We start from the raw sequence: 24,196 nt of genomic DNA, 5'->3' as shown, positions 1-24,196 counted from the left end.
GTCCTTTTCAGGGATGTCATATTTGCTGTTCTGTTATTTTCAATTTTTTTTTCTCTTGTTTCTCAAACCCGTTGAGCACTCTCTGGTTCTAGTTTTCATAGGTCCTCAGCACACACAGTCTCTATTGCATACATTCTTTTCAAAACTAGCACTTCATAATTTTACATGAATCACATTCTTCACAACATGTGTCCCTCAAGACATTATGTCCCAGGCATTTCTTTAATTATGCGGTATCGTCTCTTTGCCACTACAAGGGCTAAATGAGCAGCCGCCTTACTTGTTTTATTTCTTTCAGTACTGACATGGTCCAGTGAATAGGGGTGCATGACACAGAAACAGATTTGAATAAGGAAATGGCAAGAACAAGAGAAGAATCAAATCATTAGGTTTCTCCAAAAATGTTTTAAACAAAAGAAAGTCTCCGACATTAATAGCATAGCAACAGTTTAACAGAAACATGCATCCGTAAGTCATTTAGTGACTATCTGATTACAAAAAATGTGACATGGAGTATTCTGGCATGGAGCAGATGCAATGTCATAATTGATTGTTTTGATCAATAATTGTCTTCTACATATATGGGTGTTTAATCTCATACAACTTTTCTTTATTTTAAATTTATTAATTCAAAAATATTTTTCAAATTTAACAGTGTTTCACATATGTAATATTCCCTTTCTATATAGATGTTTTATGCATATATAATCTTTCTTTATATCAGGGATATTATCGCACATCATGTGAGGTTCATGACAGCAAACATAAAGTGAGGAGACTGAGGTAGAGTATTCAAGACAAACTTGAGTCCATAGCAAAATAGTATTACAATTAAGATAGCAAAGTCTGAAAGGTTTCATACATTCTGGCACAGGTGTCTCTCAATCTGCAAAAACATAGAGTGGGTCCCCACCTCACATATTGTTAAGATGATCACAAGAGCTAGAGACCTGAACTGCGGTGTCTCTGATAAGCTAAGTGCCTCTGACAAGGCTGGCATCCCTTATCAGGGCTGCAGTTTGAGTCTCAGCTGCTCTGCTGCAGATACAGCTCTGGGGATGCTCCTGGGAAGGCAGCAGAAGCTGATCCCACTCCTCATCTGAGTGGAGACCCAGGTAAAGTTTCTGGCTTCTGGGCAGGCAGCAGAAGCTGACCCCAGTCCATACAACCTTGCCATGCACATGGGAGAGCCAGATGGAGTTCCTGGCTCCTGGCTTCAGCCTGACCAGCACTGGTTGTCAGATTATGCAGAGGCACTCACTTTCTCCCCGTTTGTCGCTCCTTGTTTTAAACAAATAGATGAAAAACATGTTTTAAAATGTAGAGTCAGACATCTCATGGTGAAAATGAATATTCATGAGTATGTAGAAAGAAATAGATAAGATCTTCAGCTTACTAGATCCTCCTCACGTTGACAAGAACTCATGTTATTTAAAGGATTATTTTCATCTATGTGTATAGAAGGTACATGAGTATGTGCATTGGACATAGAGAGTCTTTTTAAAAGACTATGAGAGGGATGAATATTTTGCACAGCAGTGAAGTTAGATATTTCAAATTTTTTCTCCCAGTGGTAACAATTATCATTAATTTATTTTTTTAAAAAAATTTTAAGGTTTAGCAACTTTGAACTTTATTTTATATAAAGGGATGAAATCTAACACATTTTTCTGGAGTACAGCGACATGTTATCATTTCTCCTCTACCCAGTCCTACACTTCAAATATTCTGAAATTTGAAATAAAAATAATGAAGGAAACATTATCGCTAAAGTATAATTTTATAAGAAGGTTATTAGGATTCAGACATGCTAATGAAAGATGAATGAAATGAAAACAGTTGCTTTCAGAATTAAGAAGTAAGGGACATAACGTTTAGAAATAGATGTGATCTCTTGAAGATGAGAGCCTCCAAGAAGTAGCAGGCATACAATCACAAATTAAAAATACACATACCCAGAAAATTGCAGTTCAGGCAGCATCTCACCAAGCCATAAGTATCTTCAGCTGCAGATCTAAGAAAATGCAAAGGGACTCAAATTTTCACAGAGAAGAAAGTAATTAAGAGCTAATTTCCATGCACACAGTTTTCAAAAAGTCATGTGCAATTAGTTTTTAACAGAATATTGATTCTTCCATGAGACTTTTGAAGACCTCTTGGAAATGGGAGGTGAATTTCATGAATGTACCCCTTTTACGACTTAGAATGCTTTCCTTCTCTGAATCAACCACATATGATAGAAGAATTAAAATGTGTGTGACACAACTATTGTTTCTGCAGCTAGAGTGTAGAGTTTTCCTAGTAATATCAAAGCATATTCCCTTAGGCCCATCTCACAGCTAACAATGTTCTGCAGTCATGTTCCTGGACAGCCCCCCACAGCCAACACCCTGCTTCTATAGCCCTCCCTCACACAAATCTTTGGAAACACTTCTTTTTGACCTGTCCGTTTCCCTGTTTCCATTGGGCTTCAGGGACATTCACTTCCTGATCCCCAGTGACCCTGCCTTGCTGAGTTCTGTGGGCATGTCCCTGTTCATCCGCAAGCACAAGCACTTCACTGATATCATGACTCACACAAGCGGGTCTCCCTGCATCCTGCCCCCTCTTGGCCAAGGACGAGGAGAATGTGGCTCTCAGTTGGCCGCAGGTGAATGCGCTTGGCTGTTGTCCTCTGAGCCTGATCTACAATACCTTCTGCTGGACTTTCGGACTTACCTGGAAAGGGTCTTAGTGAGCCATGTTTTAAGTGGAAATGCAAACACTTCTGTGTGAGCTTCCAGATAGAGAGGGGAACACGATCACCTGGGAGACTATCCGTGAGCTGGACATAAACAAATCCCAGACCGCCAAGATGGTGGTTCCTGGCAGGAGAGCTGTGCACAGCTCCTTATCTCTGCTCATCAGGCACGTTTCTCTGTGGGACTTCAGCCCCTGCACACATCACCGTCCCAAGGGATGCTATTCTGTACACTAGGCAACTTTAGTTCAGAGAATCGTTGTTCCCAAGATACAAGCATCAAAGTCTGGCAAATCCAGTATTGATAATTTTGTATTCTGGGGACATTTTTGCCTGTCAAAACAAAATCACATCAAATCACAGACCCACTTCACTTTCTCCCAAACCTAGAAAAGAGAAGCTGGTCTTGATCATGTCCCTGGGATCATCCAAGCATGGATGTGTGGTAGAGACACAGGCCATGTTGTGTTCAGAATTGTCAAGGTTCAAATCCCACCTGCAGTCATAACACAGAAGCAGACCTAAAGCTCCCTCATGTCTTCCTTATCCATGGGGCGGACATTCTGTACCCCTCTAACATTCATTTTCTGGTGTATTGAGTTTGCAGAACGGATCTTGTGTGTGGATTACACTTAACACACCTCATTTTATTTGTATAAAATGTGTAGGTTTCATGTATCTCACAGAAGGCATTTAGTATACTTCCCACAGTACACTCCCTCCTCCCCCATGTTCTCCAGTACAGTTTTTAAAATTAAAATTTTTATTGGAAAGGTGATGTTTATGTAGAGAAATATTATATCCCCAAATAACCACAAAGGCCAGAGCTGAGTTGTTCAGGAGCCAGAAGCCAGGAGTCTCTTCAAGGTTTCCCACATGGGTGCAGGTACCCAAGGCTTTGATCATGCTCTAATGCATTCCCAGTCCACAAACAGGGAATTGGATAAGAAGTGGAGCTGCCTGGAGAGGAACAGGCATCCATATGGGATTGCAGCAGATGCAAGGCAATTGTTTATTCACTAGACTTTCCCACCAGGCCGTTTTGTATTCTCACTATCACATCAGTTTGGTTTTTTCACTGGCCTATTTTGGTATGCATAATGGTCTGCAGTTGCACCAAATTTACTGTAGAAAGACAAGATTTCATTTTTTTAATGGCTGGGGGACACTCCAATGCATATGTATACCAGATGACTTTCGATATGTATCCTAGTTAGTATAAACATTACACATGCTCCTAAAACTGCAAGAGGTTAAGGGTGCAGAATTGAAAGGTCCATATTTCTCATGATACAGTTTCTTGTCAAATCACATCCTATGACAGTATTCAAAGTCCTTCTTAATTTAGTAGCTTATTTTTCAGATAACATACATTTAAGAATCATTAAAATGGAAGGTTTCTCTGGACTCCAACTATGGCAAGGAATGCCAATTATGCACTTTTAGGGCAGAATGAAACTCTGATCTTTGTCCATCATTCCTATGTGCATCCTATTCCTATGCACATCCTATGTGCATCCCTCATCCAGCGAGTGAAGTTCCGACACACGTGCTTGCTCTTATGAGGATTTATTGAAGAACAAACTAATTACATAACATAACAAAACAAGATATCCAAGTATAATACATAACGGTAGTAACTACAGCATATTTACAGGCTTCCTTTTCTCTTCTCCTTTGTTCTCTCTCAAACTGGGCTTAAATCCCTATCAATAGACAATTCTACCAGGGCTGCTTGGCCACGCATCAAACACACCAATCACAGCCTTGATCACGCGCACACCATGCAGACTGCATGAGACCTTGAACCAATCTTCTGCAACTTCCTAAAACTTGTTTACTGCCTCTGTGCCGTGAGGAGACAATAACAAGTGCCATCTTGGGGCAGTCTCGCTCTCCACAGGTGCCAAAGTAGAGTGTGTGAGTACTCAGTTGGATTCTTTCTTGTCTAGAAACTTGCGACTAAGTGTGTGATTGCATTTTCAGACATAGTCATAAACCAAAATGAGACTCTTGTTTAAAAAAAAAAAAACTCACATTCTCATTGCACAACAAAGTCCCATGTAAAGATATTTTCGTTAGATGAATAAGAATCAAATTATTCCTTCAATATAGGAAGAACAAATTTCCGTTTTAATTACCTTGTGTGTGATAGTATTCTGCTCTCCTGTGTCCAAGTGCTTTGTGCTGAAAGGGTCATATGGTTCAGGTGTAGGGGTCTGGGTTTGGGTGAATGGTTCTTGGATGAATTTTGAACTTTCTTTTTGCACCTGCCTAGAAAGATGCAGCGATATCACTGGCCTTGTCTCCTTGCCCACCCTGAAGGAGACATCCATCCCTTTCTGAGTTTAGTAAAGCCACGCCAAGAGAGGAATGAAGAAGCCGAGCGAACCACATGAAGCCTACACATTCCACCGGCCCTTCATGTTAAGGGATCTCTTCAACATCAACTCACACAGAATTTGAGCTCTCCTCCAGTCATGTGTGTCAGGATCTTGCATGTTCTTGTTCCAACATGCGTGACTTTCTAAAGCTTTTGATTCTGCAGAAGGCAGCCTCCATGTCACGACTTTGTAACAACAAAGTAGAAGTGTAATTGAGCAACACATTGCTAATAAATATTATCTTCCAACATGGAAACCAATGCCACAAGGAAATTCCCCAGAGGATTATGACCTGTTCTGTTCACTTTGGTTAATGCATCTGATATCGTTTGGTACAAAAAGAGCCATCTCATGATAAAACATGTTGGGATGGTATCTTGTGAAAGAGTGGAATGGCACAAGTGGAATTCTGCTGAAGATCGGCTCCACTGGCTTTGCAGTCAGCTGTGCGTCTTTGGTTACGTTTCTGAGCTTCATTTGAGGCTTTGTGTGTCGCTGCAGTGACTGTTTTTCAGAATTCATCTCTAGTAATGTGGTGTCTTCCTCTAGTCTGTGACATTTATTAACCAGTGACATTTGTCATGATGTATTCTTACCAATGTCAGTGATGGTCAGCTTCAGGGCTGAGCCACATGAAAAAAATTTAATTGAGGATTTGGGGGCAGAGTGACCAAGAGAGAAGGAGATGGGGCAGACAGAGATGGTGTTCTCTTTATGCTGGCTAATTTCCCACAAAGGTGTCAGTGGCTGAGGATTGAACCCAGGACCATGAATTCCACAGTGTCTCTCACATGGGGTGCAAAGGACTCAAGGTCTTGGACTGAACTCTACCAGCCTCACATGAGCACTGGGTGGGATTTGGATGGAGGCAAAGCAGCTGAGCATGAATGAGTGCACTAACTGACGAGGGCAATGTCACAATGCAGGCCCCCCAAAAACCTGTCATTGAATTTTACAATTTCACTTTTACCTGAACTTTCTGACATGGCTGTGTGTGAGTATGAGTGAGTGTGTGTGTGTGTGTGTGTGTGTGTGTGTGTGTGTGTATCAAACATGGTCTGTATGGTTACAGCAGCCATAACAGCAAAACCTTTTTTTTTTTTTTTGAGTGCAGAAAATAATCAGTAGGCTTTATTACATTTGGTCTCGCTGCTTAAACATGGCTTCTTACTTGAGGTAATCAGGCATAATTCATGCAACTTATTTCAAGTTTTTGTGTTCTATCTCAATATAACTCAAGTCAAAAATAGCTGTTACCACTTCCAGGGGATGTGAGAATTTTTATGTTTATTTTAACCAAGGAAATAATTTGTTAGCGGCGGGAGACACAATAAACAGATGACTCTCACTGAGACAAAGGAAAAGGTTTATTCACATGCGTGCGGGCTTGAGGTTGCCAAGAACCAAGAGCCCCGAAAAACATTTTAGGCAGGTTTTTATACTGTGTTTTTAACAGGAGAGGGCGAGGCAGGGGAGCTTGAGATAGAGCAGTTGCAACGGTTCTCAGGGCAGGGTCGCAGAACATCTGCTGCTGTGGTTTTTCTTGGTACAGCGTGGTTGGGGCCACTTTCCAGAACATTCAGCTCCTTGCAAAAAGTATCTAACATCTCAGGGTGGCAACAGCATTTTAACAATAGATACACTTTAGCACTTATTTTGACAAATTCTATTTTAATATGCTTCTTTTTTTAAAGATTTATTCATTTTATTACAGCCAGATATACACAGAGGAGGAGAGGCAGAGAGGAAGATCTTCCATCCGATGATTCACTCCCCAAGTGAGCCGCAACGGCTGATGCGCGCCGATCTGATGCCGGGAACCTGGAACCTCTTCCGGGTCTCCCACGCGGGTGCAGGGTCCCAATGCATTGGGCCGTCCTCAACTGCTTTTCCAGGCCACAAGCAGGGAGCTGGATGGGAAGTGGAGCCGCCGGGATCAGAACCGGTGCCCATATGGGATCCCGGGGCTTTCAAGGCAAGGACTTTAGCCGCTAGACCACGCCGCCGGGCCCTTTAATATGCTTCTTAAAAAGGTGTCTACAACAAGCTGCAGAAATATCTATAACTTAAGGTTACAACAATATCTTAGCAAAGCAAATACTTCAACACACATTCCATCAAATTCCATTTTTACATTCCGCTACAACAGTATTATGGCAAAACACATATTTAACAAACTTTATTTCTACAAAATAATTCCCCAAATGAAAGCCAAAATTATTTAACAAGTATATTAAACTCCTTAATATGTTTATTTTAATAAATTAAATATGTAATAGTAAATCTATAAACCATTTAATATATTTTACTATATACATTCAGTATATACTATGTAAATGTAAGTATAGACATATTAATATGTTTAAACTATTCAATACATATAGTAAACTTAACTATGCATATATGTAAACATTAAGTAGCTTTGGCTTTATGTCTTTGTACATTTTTATTTAATTTTATAGATACAATTGCAGTAACACATTCCTGCCTTTGTTCATTCTTGCCTAGCAATATTCCCCACATTCCTTCCACCCTGTTTTCCTTAATTTTTGAATAATGTATTCTCACTCTCCTCTACAGTCAGTTTTGTGCACCACTAACCATCATATTCAACAAGTAAAAAATCAGAGAAGTCACAATTTCCCAGGAGTAGAAACAACAATGAAATCTCAAGATGCCTTTTCCATTATTACACTATTTTTGTACTACATTTAACTATGGCTTGTTAGGGGAAAATCTGGAGAATTGTCTTTAGGGAACTGGTTTGTTTTACAAAGAAAAACATTGTTAGGTGAGGAAATAAAGGCAGCTATTTGTGAATGCCGCAGAGCAGGAGAAAGAGGATTCACCTGAGTCAATCAGGGTCTCTTGGGAAACACCTGCTTTCTGTCCAGGCAAGAGTCCCGGGGGCCAGCAGGTGCTTAGAGGTCTGGGACCTGCCTAATGAGTAGGTGCCAGGAACTGTAAGGAGCTCTTCTGCTGAGTTCCCTCATACTGTGCAATTTTGAGCTAGAAGCAGCCAGGTTGTGGCATTTGCTGCCCGTCTGGTTCAGGTACCAGAGCTTCCCTCTTTTGCTCTGCTTTGTCTCAGGAGAACGTTTAGTTTCTCACATTCACCGTTTACAGGCAGGTAAATCAGAATACAGCAGGAGTGTTCCCAGGCTATGGACAGCGAGTGCGTTCTCAGGAATCACTGAGGAACTGAGCTAACACACCAGACAGTTCTGGGGTTGTTGACTCGTATACTTAACTACAAATACAAATGTCAGCGATTGTTAAACTCCTGGAAAATGTTGGCTCTCCCGGCTCAATGATCATTGCTAATAGAAAGGAATGAGAGCCAGGAAAGATCATCTCTCAGAGACGAGAGGCTTAAACTGCTTAGAGCACGTGGAGACAGCTTTGCAAGCTTTGCAGCATTTGGAGGTCTGTTGGAGCAGAGAAGTAATTGTCTTTGTGTAGGGTTAGTTTTCCAGTGCAAGAGATTGGTTGTTCCTCATCCAAAACTAATTAGAGGAGGGGAAATGACAACGCCTTGGCCCTGGAATAGCCCCTGCACCCTGAGTCAAAACCCTCCTCATTTGCTTTATAACTGACTCTCCCTGTACTGAAAGGAAAGAACCAGGTAGGGCGAAATGTCTGCATGGAAATCCTAATGGGAGCAGCTGCTGGAACACATAGGCCTAAGAGTTTTCACTCTGCTCTCATCTGCGTTCTCAAAGGATTCAATGTTAATGATGCAATAAGAAGGGCTCTATCAAAGACACCTGCTTGACAAATACTGCATCATCTGTGAGTTGGATACAATCAAGGCTTCCAGTCACTTGCATTTCTCCTGCAATTTCGCACTTTCCTGGTGTGCTCGGGTGAGAGAGTTTTATTCCTGTCTTTATTGTCTTGTTACATACAAAGATGGGCCATTTTTGACAGCCTTTTTTGTCTGCCATGAAGTTCTTTGATATGCACTTTGAGTGTTCTTTAGTGCAAAAAAAAGGTATGTATAAAAGATAACTTAGTTATGGTCCAAAATGTCTGGTGCAAAAGTATTCTAATCCATACTTATAAGAGGTGATTAAAATCTTGAGAAATCTATTTTGCAAAATGCAACCATAAAAATGAGTTAATCTGTTAGCTGCATTTTTAAAGATTCATTTATTTTATTACAGAGTCAGATATACAGAGAGGAGGAGAGACAGAGAGGAAGATCTTCTGTCCGATGATTCACTCCCCAAGTGATCACAATGGCCGGTGCTGTGCCAATCCGATGCCAGGAACCAGGAACCTCTTCCAGGTTTGCCATGTGGGTGCAGGGTCCCAAAGACCTGGGCCATCCTCAACTGCTTTCCCAGGCCACAAGCAGGGAGCTGGATGGGAAGTGGGGCTGCCGGGATTAAAACCGGCACCCATATGGGATCCCGGCGTGTTCAAGGCGAGGACTTAAGCCGCTAGGCCATGCTGCCAGGCCCTGTTAGCTGCATTTTTAAGACATATAGATAGACCTTCTTAGTAATATTTAAGAGAACTTGTGAAAGCTTGTATTTTTTCTGTTATCAAATCACAAACTTGTCCTGAGTTGAAAATCCACTGCAATTAAAATCTACAAAAATTTGGTTCTGCACAATAAGTCTTAATAATTCACTTTTACATATATTTCTAGCCTTCTCCAGATTGAGTTGTTCTTCTCATTTGACATCCTTTATGAGTCCTCTTGTCTAGCTGATTGAACCATTTACTCATAGTGACGCACTTCTGCCTCCAGTTGTATGATCACATTAAAGATTGTTTTATCTGTAATAAGCAGAATTGCATCCCAGTATCTCTTAACATACACAAAAACACATATCATACATCACTTCATCTCCTAATTACCTGTTCATGCATTTCTGTTAGGAGCCACAGACTTAGGGCTTTAGACTTGGCCTACCTGACAGCCTGTTGCATTGCAAAGCCTGCTTGGGCAAGCAGGGCTACAGCAAGCAGGATATTAGGCCAAAACCTCCTCTGTAGAGCAAGCAGAATAGAACCTCCACCCTTGTTCCTGTTCAAATGGAACCCCTGGGCTATAAGAATTACAAGAGAATTCCAGGAAATGGGATCAACAGGGTTGGAATAAATGACAAAGATGTGATGTCAAAGCGTGCTGGTCAAGCTTTCAAAGTCTACATTCCAGGAATCATTCAACCTGTAAGAGAGCTCATGAGAGAGATTAGCAAGTGTAGAGATACATTCCAACTTTACCAAGGTGACACATACTGCATTGAACCCGAGTAATAAATCAACTCTTTGGTTCAGCATTAGTATTCCTGAAAAAGCTTCAGGAGGACTCTAGTTGTGGGTCCCAATGGCAGTGGAAGTGGGATCACTCTCATTATTCCTCAATATATCTCCGTCCTTTGGGGTGGGGTGGATTCCATAGGTGTAGAATTAGTGAGACTGGTGTTTAACCAGCCTCACTATCTGGGGCTATCTTCATCCTGTGGGAAAACACAAACACTTCCTCTTCCCCAAATAAGAACAGGGTCGAGCCCTTGCCCATTTCCTTGGAGAATCTATAGTGGATTGGTAAACACTGATGAATAGGAATTTCTAAGGGGTCAAAATATCTCATTAAATGTGAGAAGTGTTTGATGCTTTAGGGAAGACCTGAGAGTGGGAAGGAATTCTTGGTCAGTGATCCCACTAGGAAGGAGCAAAATCGGACCTGTGCCATCTCCAAATGTGGGAGCCTCATTCTGAACAGGAACACATGAATTTTGGATTTCCACTCAGTTATTTACATTCTCTTTGCATAAATATGCTTCAGGTTCAACTACATCTTCCTGATAGAGTTTTACTCTACATGAAACTGAGAAACCAAACTCAGCTGTCAGAATTCCTTCTCCTGGGATTCTCAGAGGACCCAGCACTGCAGCCCCTAATTTTTGGGCTGTTCCTCTCCATGTACCTGGTCAATGTCAGTGGAAACCTACTCATTATCCTGGCCATTCACTCTGACTTCCAGCTCCATATGCCCATGTACTTCTTCCTGGCCAACCTGTCCATGGTGGACATCTTCTTCACCTCAACCACCATCCTCAAGATGCTGGAGAACATCCAGACACAGAGCAGAGCCATCAGCTATGCAGGCTGCATCACACAGATGTTTTTCTCTCTGCTATTTGGAAGCCTGGATGACTTTCTCCTGACCGTGATGGCGTATGACCGGTTTGTGGCCATCTGTCACCCTCTGCACTACATGGTTATCATGAACTCCCAGCTCTGTGTGCAGCTCGTTCTACTGTGCTGGGCAATTGCTGTTCTGAATGCCCTTATGCAGAGCTTATTGGTGCTGAGGCTGAGTTTCTGCACACACGTGGAAATCCCTCACTTTTTCTGTGAGTTGAATCAGGTGGTTGACAGAGCCTGCTCTGACACCTTTCTCAATGACCTCATGATTTGTATTATATCTGTGCTGCTGGGAGGAGGTCCCCTGTCTGGGATCCTGTACTCCTACTCCAAGATCATTTCCTCCATCCGTGCCATCTCATCAGCTCAGGGGAAGCATAAAGCCTTTTCCACCTGTGCCTCTCACCTCTTGACCATCTCCCTATTTTATGGCACAGTCATTGGTGTGTACCTCAGTTCCAGTACTGCCCCAAATTCAGCCTCAACTGCAGCAGCCTCGGTGATGTACACAGTGGTCACCCCCATGCTGAACCCCTTCATCTACAGCCTGAGGAACACAGACATGAAGAAGGCTCTGAAAAGACTTTTTATCCATAAATGATGCTGGAACCCACGGTTTTGGAGTTGAACAGTGTCAGTGACTTCACGTCTCGCCTCAACGTTAGACATTGTGATAAATTTGTCAGAGGATGAAGCAGAACTTGCTTAGTCTATTCACTGTTTTCTTTCTATTCTTCTTCTTCTTCTTCTTCATTCATCTGGGTACACTGCAAATAAATAACCCACTGCATTGCTGTATATGTTTTCTGGAAGGTCAACGCTTTCTGAATTTTCCTTTTGCCCATCGTTATTGTCAACATTGTTTCAGAAATCCATGGGGACTCAAAATGAGAGTCAATGGGAACACTTCACATGCTAAATGACTTTTAATTCCATGTGTATTTTTTAGAGTGCCTATACATTTCTACAATGAATTCATATATTTTAAAACTCTATTGAACTACCAGTTATATTTGCTTTTGGAATGACCTGTTTCAGTATGCATGCTCATATCCAGTCGCACCAAATTTAATGCAGAATGATAAGATTTCATTCTTTCGATGGCTGTGTGTTCTTCCATTTATGTGTACCACATGCTCTGTTGATGGGAATCTTCATTAGCATAGTCTTATGCATATTCTTTGACGTGTATGAGGGTAAGTGTGTGCAATTGGAATGTCCAAATCTCTCATGATATAATTTCTTATCAAATAACATCTTATGTGCCTAGTCAATGTTCTCCTTTATAGCTTAGGAGTTCATTTTTTAGTTAACCTACCTTTAGGAATTACTCCAGTAAAATTTTTGATTTTTTATTGCAACTAGAACAGAAAAATACATATTTAATGCTTTTTCTTATATCTGATAGTTCATATATAACACAACATAAAAGCAAGATATTTAAGAATGGAAGTGGCATCTTGTGACTTGATTATTGTATTAACCCTTGTCAATATTCCTGCACAGCAGGAATCATTCTGATTTTTGCTTGATATTAAGACTATGATTAAAATATTTAAACTACATTACTGCATAAATTGGCAGAAGAAAGAAATGGGATATTGATGCAGGGAGGAATGACTAATGTCTTCGAATTTTTTTGTGAAAATCCTGAAAACTGTTCTCTTTCTATCTGTAGAAATTTAAGAAATGAAATTTAAAAAAATATCATAAGAACATCCCCGCCCATTTGTTCAACTCTCTTGATGCAACATTGCTCTCCTCAGTGCTGGGATAGAAATTTTGTGAAAATACCTGTTTCTTCATTTGGGTTCTGAGAATTCTTCCTACTCCTGGTAGGACAATATGTTATCATAAACCCGTTCTTGTTATAATTCTGCCCATGCTACTCCTGGAAGGTGAGACACTTGAAGATTATAGTAGTTTGCAAAAACTTTAGAAGACACTATACTTCATAAGATTTACAACATCCACGCATAACACCTTACAGACAGCCATGATGGCTCAAGTAGCTGTTTTTGCCATACCCATGGGAGAACAGGGCTGAGTCCTGGCTCCTGGCTTAGGCCTAAACTCCTCCATTGTAAGCCTCACTCTCTGTCTCAGAAAAAGAATTTCCACATGATTACTTTTTTAAAGTTTGACAAAACAATGTTTGTAAAACCTCTGATCTGTAGAGTTGTTGGCTGTGGGAGCTGGTGTTGCCTGGGGTGGTTGTCTGCTCTGAGTTGATTCAAAGCAGTGTTGACAATACCTGGGTCCCCAGAGGGCCTCCTACACCAAGGCTTAGCAGGAGATCTGGCTAGAAATAGGGTTCATGAATTCTATCATATATAGGACCAGGAGTACCAGGAAAAGAAGCAAATTTGGAAGGTTTTGGTCCTGCTCATGGCCATCACTAGCCAGTTTTGCTCTGAATGCCCAAGGGAAGACATGTGCATCTACTTGTAGCTAATGATGTGTTGAGTGGCAGCCTGGAAAGTTACTGATACTCACTGGGGCACCATTTACTCTGTGGCATGAGTTAAGGAATCTGTTAGCTCCACCACGAAACAAAACAAAAAACAAACATCCAACCAAACCAACCAACCAACCAACCAACCAACCAACCAACCAACCAACCCCTCAGTTTTGCAGGCTCTAGAGGCTCTATCATCCACGCATCTGTATCTAGTGATGTGACGGTGGAAGCATTGTGTCGACCCAGTGCAGCCACATAACCAAAACAACCTAGAAAAATGTGACATTCCTCTGAAATCTTGCATATTTATTGAAAAATACTGAGCCTTTTGCCTTTTCACCTTATATTTTTCTATGTTGTTTTAATCAGCATCCCCCACATCAATCAATGATCTATAGGGAGGACACAGACAAGATTCCTGCCTATTGGAGAGAAGGTTTCATCTCTCCCTAACTCTTCATTCACGATGTTAAACTCATGATTTACAAATCTGTGTCACAATTGCACTTGTCATCCTTGCTAAATATCTGTTTGAAAAGTTGACAGCAAATTTGTGTACCATAAATATTGTCTAAAAATGAAAAAAAATGCAGTGAAATTTTGTTGTAATGGACATGCAGTGGACCAGAACATCTGATCATTTCAGTGACAAACATTTCCACATAACCATAATAATGTTGCTCACACAGTAGATTTCTAGAAATCCCATGCTATTTCTGAGACACATATAAGAACCCGCACGAAAATATGGCTCAGCAGGAAAATATGACTCAACAGAAACTATGAATCAATGGATTATCTCAGTGACATATTTCTGCTATGTCACCTACAATTTTGAAAATATAACTTCATCTTATGGCTAAAATTCTCACCGTGTACGTGTAGAGATCACATATGGGCATGGATTCTTGTGCTAGCTGCCCATTTCAATTCCAGCTCCCTGCTTGTGGCATGGGAAAGCAGTCGAGCACGGCCCAAAGCCTTGGGACCTTGTACCCCTGTGGGGAATCAGGTAGAAGCTCCAGGATCCTGGCTTCGGGTCAGTTCAGCTTGTTGCTACAGCCATTTGGGGAGTGAATCAATAGATGGAAGATCTTTGTCTCTTCTTTATATATTTGGCTTTCCAATAAAAATAAATAAATCTTTTAAAAAGTATGAATCTGTGAAAATATGACTCCGCAGATTCAGGTGATGTTGGCAATGTCAGGACCCCACATGGAAGCAGCTGTCTGAGTCTCAGATGCTTCACTCCTCTGCTCTTGGATAATGTATCTGGGAATGCTGCAGATGGGTGTGGATTCTTGTCACCCAGCTGGGAGACCAGGATTGAGCTCCTGGCTTCCTGTAGGCCCAGCCCTGGCTATCATGGCCCATTGGGACTGAGTTAGCTGATGAATGATCTCTTCCTCCCTCCTACTTCCTCTCTCTTCCTCTCCCAGTCTCTTTATCTTTTAGATAATCTTTAAATTATATTACACAAACATAATAAAACATGTCTTCTTTGACAGCGCTTTTTCTTTAGCTTGACAATAAGTCAAATTGGTTCTCACTTTTTATTTTTAGAATTCTCTAGACGTTTCTGAGACCCTCTTAGGCAGCTTAGTGTTACCTCAAGATTTTTTTTAATATTAATTTCCTTTATCAAAACGTATCCAAGGGTTTAAAATTTAGGAAGCCAAGCTTTGAGGAAAATGTGTATAACTAAAATGATAAAAGCAAACCAAAAACACAATTATACATATATATTAAAAATATTTTTAACAAGGGTTAAGTTGCTTGTGTCACAGATTTATTTTTTACTTGTAAGAGTGAGTCAGAGGGAAGGAGAGAGAGAGGGACTTCCTACTTCCTAAATGGCCATAAAAGCTAAAAGAAGACAAAGTCAGAGCATATGGATGGCAGAGGCCCAAATGTGCAAGCCATCTTCCACCTTGAACAGTAGAAAATAAATTGTAAAGAGCATAGGTGGGGATCCCCCAGGAAAGTCTGAGCCAATTTATATAACTTAAAAGTTTTTCAAAGTTTAGCATTTTCAAAATTAAGCATTTTGAGATTATCTTGGCATATTTGAAACTACTAGGGTTGAATAGACTGACATTGTAGTTTGTCCTGTATGAAAAACAAGCTAGTCTTTTTGTACTTTATTGGGAGAAACAATAAGGCCATACATAGTAAAAATTCTTGATTACTACAGTTGAAATGTGATCAATACCTGCCTTGGGAGAGGCAAGCAAGATATCTTCTATAAAATGAAAAATTAATAATTGAGAAAAGTGCTGTTAATGGGTTGTAGAATGGTGGAAACATACATTTGACACATAGTAGGAGAATCAGCCCCAGTGCCAGCTTCTGCCAGCTGTCTGTGGCTAAGCCCAACCAACCCTCACCCATTCTAATTTTGTTTGTACCGGTAGGAGTAATCCGCCCAGCCTTGCTTTTCCCTGATCTAGTCCACATGAGGCACACAGGTGTTGTAGCCCTGCTTAGTCTGGTCTTCACCCATTCCAGCTCATGCTCTGTCCAGCAAAGAAACCGCCTTAATCCCCCTGCCGGCTCTGCCCCCTCCCTTCCTGGTTGGTATTTACGTGTGCTGTAAGCACTGAGGTCACATCCAGTACAGGCAACCTCACCTTGACATTCCATATTGTGCACTGGTTTTTGTTGCGGCCAAACCTGGCTCGACCCACACTCTGTCCAGGTGCTCAGATTTGCCAGTGGGTGACGTGAATTGATTCATCCGGGTCTGGGCTGTTTCCTGTCATGCTTCTTGCGCTTACGTGCCAGCTCTGTGTCCTGCCAGAGGAGTTGCCCAGGCTCCCCCATAAGAACCCCTCCCAATGTCAAATTTCACACATACCAAGTGGTCCATGAGCCAGCCCTACTCAGTTCATCGCCTGTCCTAGAAAGGACAGTGGCTTTTCCTGACTGGCCTTCAACCCAATCTGATTCTTACTGTTGGGTGATTCAGCCCAGCCACAGCTCGTCCATACCCACAGACGGCTCACACATGGCTCAATAGGGGCTGAGATCTAGCCTAGTATGTCCCACTTCTACCCTGTTTCTCCAGAGCATCAGATGGTGTTGGAATCTAGCCCGGCTTGGCGTATCCAGTCCCAGTCCACACTTGTGCTGAGTGAAACTACAACCGTATCCTGATCAGAACACAGCCCCCATTCCAGCCCCATGATCTTTGATGGGAAACTCTACCCAGCTAGGGTGTCCCCTTAGCTCCCCAACCAGGTCTGTACCCAGCCATAGATCACACGCATGCCAGTGGTGGCTCCCCTCACCTGTCCCGGGCCTTGCCTTACACACTGTGGATTAGCATCCCTGGATCACGCAAACCAGTAGGTGTAAAAGCCTAGCTCGGCATGCCCTGTGCTCCATCTTTATTTTTAATTTTGCTATTAGGCTAAGGTTTGCTCAGTGCTCTCCGGTCCACCCCGTTCCATTACCAATCCAAACATTAGCCAGCCATTGGAGCCACTTTGACCAGCTTGTCAGACCCCCAGGTCTGGACCATGTGTTCAGGAGCGGGAGCTATGACCCACCAGGGAAGTTTCCCAAATTCCTCCACTTGACCCACTCCCGGGCCCAGTTCTCATACATGCATTGGGCTTTAGGCCAGTGTTTGGCATCATCTAGCATTCCTATTGGCCTTGTATGAAACTCATGTAATTCTATGTTGCTATGCTTGCTGCCGGGATAGAAATTTTGGCAAAATTCTTGTGTCTTCATTGGAGTTCTAGGAAATTGTTCTACTTCTGACATAACGGCAAATTATCAGAAAACTGTCCTTCTTTTTATTTTCCCATAAGGCTTCTTGAAGGTGATACACTGTCACTTTATCTTTGTTTTCAATAGCTTTCACAAGCTACCTAGCATTACTTCATAAGACTTAAAATATACATGCAGAAAAAATCCTATGGAAATTTATTGTAGCTGAACCATAAAGAAAAAAGAAATCTGAATATCTCAGTGACATACATTTCCACATAATCCAATGAGTGCTAAGCACATGTTAGAGTTCCAGAGTTGCCACACTCTTTCTGAGACATGAATAAGAACCTTCCTGAATATATGACTCAGCAGGTTCAGCTAATGCCTGCGATGTCATAACCCCACATGGAAGCAACAGTTTGAGTCCCACCATTCCCCTTCTGATCCACTCCTGGATAGTGCATCTGGGAAGGCTGCAGATGTGTGTGGATTCCTGTCACCCACCTGGCAGACCAGGATTAAGCTGCTGGCTTCATGGAAGCCCAGCCCTGGCTATCATGGACAGTTAGGAGTGAGCCAGCTGATGGAAGATCTCCCCATGTCTCATTCCCTTCCTCTCACTCTCTCAGTCTTTTTGTATTTTATATAAACTCTCTAAAATTATGACAAAAAGATAGTAAGACAGTTTTTATCTTTTACTTTAGCAATGAAACCAAATTATTTCTCATCTTCAATTTTAAGTGGTATGTAGACATTGCAATGCCATTTTTTGGCAATAAAGTATTAACTCATTTTTTTAATCTTAGTTTTGCTTGTGAAAAAAATATCAAATGGTTCACAATATAGGAAGGCAAACTTTGAAAAAATTCTATACCTAAAACAAACACAACAACAAAATGGGAACTGTACATAAACTTTCCAAATATTTTCAACAGGGTGATCATGTCCTTTTAAAATTGTATTTAGTTTTCACTTGATAGAAAGAAAAAGAGTTAGAATGAAAGAGGGAGAGAAAGAGAGAGAGAGGGAGAGAGAATTTCCTATTCCCAGAGTGGTCAAAACAGCTGGAACTGGACTAGATCAAAGACATGGATGGCAGAGTCTCAAAGGTACAAGCCGTCTTCCACCACATTCTGAGGCTCATTACAAGAAGAGTGAATCAGAAATGGAATACAGTTGCCTAAGCTGCCTGGCCCATAGGCAATTGCAACAGTGCTGGGAGAAAAGCAACTAGCAGCTGGTATGCATTCTGGGCCTGGTTAATACCAAATCTGTGTTAACTATCTCATTAGGCCAGCAGGGTTGATTATTCTTTTTTCTTCTTCCTTTTTAAAACAATTAATGGAGAATCCGGGGACATCAAGCCTGGGACATGCCACCATGACTCCAGGCAGATGGATGCAGAAGGAGGCCTGAGTACATATTGGAGTGGGAGTGGTTGAGGGCATGTTCGACTAGGGAAGAATGACATCTCGGATTTTCTGCAGACTGGGTCACTGCACCAGCAGGAAAGCAGGTAAGCTGGAAGAGATTAGACAGGGAAAATGGAGTACTTGTAACTGTGATTGACAGAGCAAGGATGGGCCGTGTGAGAATGGGCCACAGCACCCACCACAATGCAAAAGAACTGAATTTGGGACTAGATTCTTTAATAGAGATGTGTGCTTGCTTCTGTGGGACTACAGCCCATGCTAGTTTACATGCAGAGCTGGGGATTGTGACAGGCCAAGGCAGGGTGGGCAACAAAACTCAATGGACAAGGACACACCCGAGGTCCCAGTGCAGTAGCCTAGCAGCTAAGACCTCACCTCGCACATGCTAGGATCCCATATGAGCACAAGTTTTGATCCAGGCTGTCCAACTTCCTGTCCAGTTCCCTGCTTGATGCCTTAGGGGTTGAGCAGTCAAGGATGGCCCAAGGCCTTGGGACACTGCACCTGCATGGGAGAAACAGTGGAGGCTCCTGGAACATGGCTCCTGGCTTTGTATTTGTGCAGTTCCTCAAGGGACAGAAGATGTTCCTTTCTGTCTCTCCTCCTCCATTCTGTATATCTGACTTTCAAATAAAAATAAAATAAATCTTGAAAAAGCGAACCCACCTGACACTCATGGGAACTAGACTTGTAAAAAGAACAAGTGGAGCCAATACATGCAAGGTCCTGGGCTGAGGGCAGATAATGCCAAACAGGGTCACTGTTCTGCTGGCACATGTGAGAACCGGGGCTGTGAACAGGCCTGGTGTCAGAACTTGGGGAACACCCTGCAAGTCTGCAGTTCCTCATGGGGAGCTCAAGTGCTGCAGTTGGAGTCAGGTCAGCCCAGGCAAGTCTTCACATTTATTAACTTTTGTGTGGGACAGGACTGAGCACATGACGCCAAACAGGAGAGCCTGAATACCATGTGCCCAGCTTGTCTGGGCTGCAATATCCACTTGCAAGAGCTGAGATTGTGGGTGTCAGGTAGCGTTGTCTGGAACTCCTGTCAAAACATACAAGTCCTGTGTCTCAGAACATGCCTAATAGGGGAAATCTTCCCATCCCTTCTTGCGTTGTAGCTCCCAGGAGTGAATGTGAGACACAGGGTTATGTGAGGACCAGACTGGGCAATACTACAGCACCTGTCAGCATGCAGGTGGGCTGGTTTGGGTGTAGATATTCTGGAATACGCCCCAGGACACCGCCACTTGCAAGAGCCATCCTTTGATGATATGCTCAACATCCCCGATGACACAGATGAGCTGGCTGTCATGTCTCCATGATGTCCACTACTCAGGCATCAGCAACAGAGGAGACCCGGTCCCAACACCTGCACTCCAGGGTTAGAGTCCAGTGATCCACTTGGAGAATCCCCTGAGAGAGCTCATTTGGGTGGCTTCAGACTTGAGACTTCTGTGCTCTTTCCAGGGCAGGGTCAGATTCAGTCCATCACCTACACTAGCCAATGGACACATTGTTGTCTAGACCCAGTTTTCATGTGAACTGATGGGTGCTGTGACCCAATAATAGGTACAACCTAGCAGGGAAGTGCCCACAGTTTCTGTGAGACATATTCCCAACACCAGATCTTGCACCTGCCAGGCGCTGCTGCAATCCTGCCTGACATGCCTCGCATCTAGTGCTGACGCTTGTCAGCTGAGCTGTGGCCTAAATCAGCTGATTTGCACCCATTAAGGCTCTTGTGTTTGCAAATCAATATGACAGCCGGCCTAGCAAGTCTCACTCCCTGACTGTCACACCCACAAGCTCAGCTCTCTCACTCAACAGTGGAAGCAGTAGCCAGCAAGGGTGTCTCCAAAGTTACCCTACCAGGACCAGTCTTAGCCCCTGGTCTTGTGTGTGCCAGCAGGTACATAGCCCAGTCTAGATGGCCCAAATTAATAGTATGATTTTACTGTAATTTTATATATACATTTTCCCCCTTTTCAATAAATTATTTTAAAGATTTTCTAAGAATACATTTTCATTTATTTGGAGTATATAATATGAGAATTGATATGTGTATAAGCATTGTATAATAATCAAAGCATTGTATTTGCATTGCATCTCCTACAATACTATCCTGTAGATGTAAATCACAGGGTACAGAGGCCTAGTGGCTAAATTTCTGCCTTTGCAGGCACCAGGATCAGGCACCCTCGTGGGAGACCCAAAAAAATGCCCTGGCTTGTGGCTTTGGATTGGCTCATCACTAATCAAGGCAGTCACTTGGGGAATAAATCACCTATCTGCCTCTCCTCCTCTCTGTATATCTGTATTTGCAATAAAATTAAACACATTATCCTATATAAGTGCTGAGAAAATTATAACTCTAATTTGAAATACATAATAAAGTGTTGTAAGCTGAGTTAAAAAATATTAACTACAACATATTATTCACAGGCTTAGTGCACCACTAACCATTATATTCAACAAGTAAAAAAATTAGAGAAATTAGTTTTCCATGAGTAGAAACAACAATCAAATCTCAAGATTCTATTTCCATTTTTACATAATTTTTATGTTCAATATTAACTACCACAGACTTGTAGAAACACATGATAATTGACTTTAGGAACTGGCTTGTAACTCTGAACAAAACATTGTAAGTGAGGAACTAAAGGCCAGCTATTTATGATTTCCAAAGAGACTGATAGGGAGAAAGAGGATTCACCTGAGTCCATCATGGTCTCTTGGGAAACACCTGCAAGAAAACTGTTCCCTGTCATGGCCAGAGTCCCAGGGGCCAGCAGGTGCTTAGAGGTCAGGGAGCTGCCTAATGAGCAGGTGCCAGGAGCTGTAAGTAGCTCCTCTGCTGTGGTCCCTCAGACTGTGCAATCTTGAGCTAGAAGCAGCCTGCTTGTTGCATTTGGGGTTCTCAGTCTAGCTCAGGACCAGCGCATCCCTCCTTCCGTCTGCTGTGCCTGGGACCAAGCTTCAGTCTGCAGCATTTACCATCCAGGCAGGAATTTGGGCATCTATACAGTTACCTTCTTCCCACAGTTCCCATGCAGGTGAGCCTGACAGACATTGCAGGAGGTATCCCACACTGTGGACACAGACAGCTTTCTCTGGGGTCAACCAAGAACTGAACTAACCTAGCTAACACCTGGGAGAGGTCTGCAGTTGTGACTGCTATACTTAACTATTGAATGCATTTGCCAATGATTATCAAAGGGGGGAAAATGTTGAATCTCCTAGGGCGATAAGTATCGCTAATGGAAAAATGAGGACAAGATCATTTTTTAATTTAAGATTTATTTATTTTTGTTGGAAAGGCAGATATATAGAGAGTAGGAGAGACAGAGAATAAGATCTTCCATTTAATGACTCACTCGCCAATCCACCTCAACTACTGGAGCTGATCCATTCCGAAGCCAAGAGCCAGGAGCTATTCTGGGTCTCCCATGCGGTTGCAGGGTCCCAAGGCCTTGGGCCATCCTTGACTGCATTCCTACGCCACAAGCAGGAAGCTGCATAGGAAGCAGGGCAGCCTAGATTAGGACCAGCACCCATGTGGGATCCCGGTGCGTGCAAGGCGAGTGCATTAACTGCTATTCTATCACGCCGTGCCTGAAAAGATCAATTATAGTAGATATCGAGTGGTATAAGTTTCCTTGAGTACATATACCCAACTTTGCAGTACTTGTGGATGTGAGTAATTTTCTGTGTGTGGGTACATGCGGAGGAGTGAGATGTCAATAGTTTGATGGTAAGAAGGGACCTGGTTGTCCAACACATGAAATTGATTAGAGAAGGCAAAAACACAGCCCCTGTTCCGGGAATAGCCTCTGAAGATTGAGTCACCACCCTGACCTTTCAGGCTGTGAACAGCTGCTCTAACTGACTGTCCTAGTATTGATAGGAAAGGACCAGTTGAGGGGAAATATCTGCATGGAAATCCTGATAGTAGCAGCTGATGGAACTCACAGGTCTCAGGGTCTTCTGCCTTCTCTCACTGAACTCTCATATGACTCGGTGTTATCTTAACGACACAGTAAGAACAGCTATACTAAAGACACCAGCTTGAGAGTTATTACGTCACCTGTGAGTTGGATACACTCAAGGCTTTCCCAGCACTCTCATTTCTCCTGTAATTTCAGCACTTTCCTGGTTTGCTGTAACATGTGAAAGCTTTATTCTTATATTTATTGTCTTCCCATCTACAAATTTGCCACTGTTGTCAGCTTTCTTTCTGCCATGGTGTTATTCGATGTGTACTTGAGTTTGTTTCAGTACAGTGAAAATTTATTTAGAAGTTAGATCGGTATGTTTCAAAATGTTTGATGCAAAAATATATCTTAATCCATACTTACAAAGGTCATCAAAATTGAAACAACTGTATTTTACAAAATGCATGCACAAAAATAAGTGAGGCTTTTAGCTGCATCTGTAAGAAAATTTAATGGATGTTCTGTAAAAATCTAAGAGGATGTGAGAAATCTTGTATTTTTCCTGTTGTTGAAGTCACCAACTCATCCTGGGTTCCACACCCATGTATATCACATCTACTAAAATTTAGTTCTGGGCTCGGCAGCGTGGCCTAGTGGCTAAGGTCCTCGCCTTGATCCCATATGGCCGCTGGTTCTAATCCCGGCAGCTCCACTTCCTCTCTATCTCTCCTCCTCTCAGTATATCTGACTTTGTAATAAAAATAAAATAAATCTTTAAAAAAATGGCTAAAATTTAGTTCTGCAAATGGAGTCTTCATAAGGCAGTTTCATATATATTTACAACTTACTCCATCCTGAGTCTTATGATCTGAAATCCTGTGTGATTTGTCTTAACATGATTGACTCGATGGCTCACAATTGTAGCACTTCTGCCTTAACTTGTCCTACGTGAGTGAGGATCCCTTTATTTCACAATCAGAACTGAATCTCTTTATCTCTTAAGATACAAGCAACTGCAACTATATAGTGCTTCTTCCTCTGCTTTTTCCCTCATGCATTCAATTGGAAAATCAATGGTGAGTTTTTAACCTCTGATGAATAAATATTCCTCAAGTGGCCAAAAATCTGTGATTATAGGTGAGAAGCATTTTATGCTGTAGGGAAGCATTGAGGGTAGAAAGGAAAGATTGGTTAGTGATCCCAATGGGAAGGAACAATATTAACACAAAGCAATTTGTAAATGTGGGAGTTAAATTCTGAATGGGAAAATACGAATTTGGGATTTCTGCTGTTGATTACATTTGTATTTAATGAATGTGATTAAGGTTCTACTACTTCTTCCTGATAGAGCTCTAAAC

General features: G+C 42.1%; 1 protein-coding gene across 1 annotated transcript; it reads left to right on the top strand.

Annotated features, from left to right (window-relative positions):
• The first annotated feature begins 10,963 nt into the window (after window positions 1–10,963).
• On the top strand, window positions 10,964–11,890 carry LOC131478165 (olfactory receptor 7A10-like). The gene has a single exon (XM_058656214.1). The coding sequence runs from the start codon at window positions 10,964–10,966 to the stop codon at window positions 11,888–11,890; it is 927 nt and encodes a 308-aa protein (XP_058512197.1).
• The last annotated feature ends 12,306 nt before the right edge of the window (window positions 11,891–24,196 follow it).

This window comes from Ochotona princeps, chromosome 28, assembly GCF_030435755.1.
Source record: "Ochotona princeps isolate mOchPri1 chromosome 28, mOchPri1.hap1, whole genome shotgun sequence".
Taxonomy (NCBI): Eukaryota; Metazoa; Chordata; class Mammalia; order Lagomorpha; family Ochotonidae; genus Ochotona; species Ochotona princeps.
The sequence above is the reverse complement of the archived record's forward strand: the minus strand, read 5'-3'. Positions and strand labels throughout refer to the sequence as shown.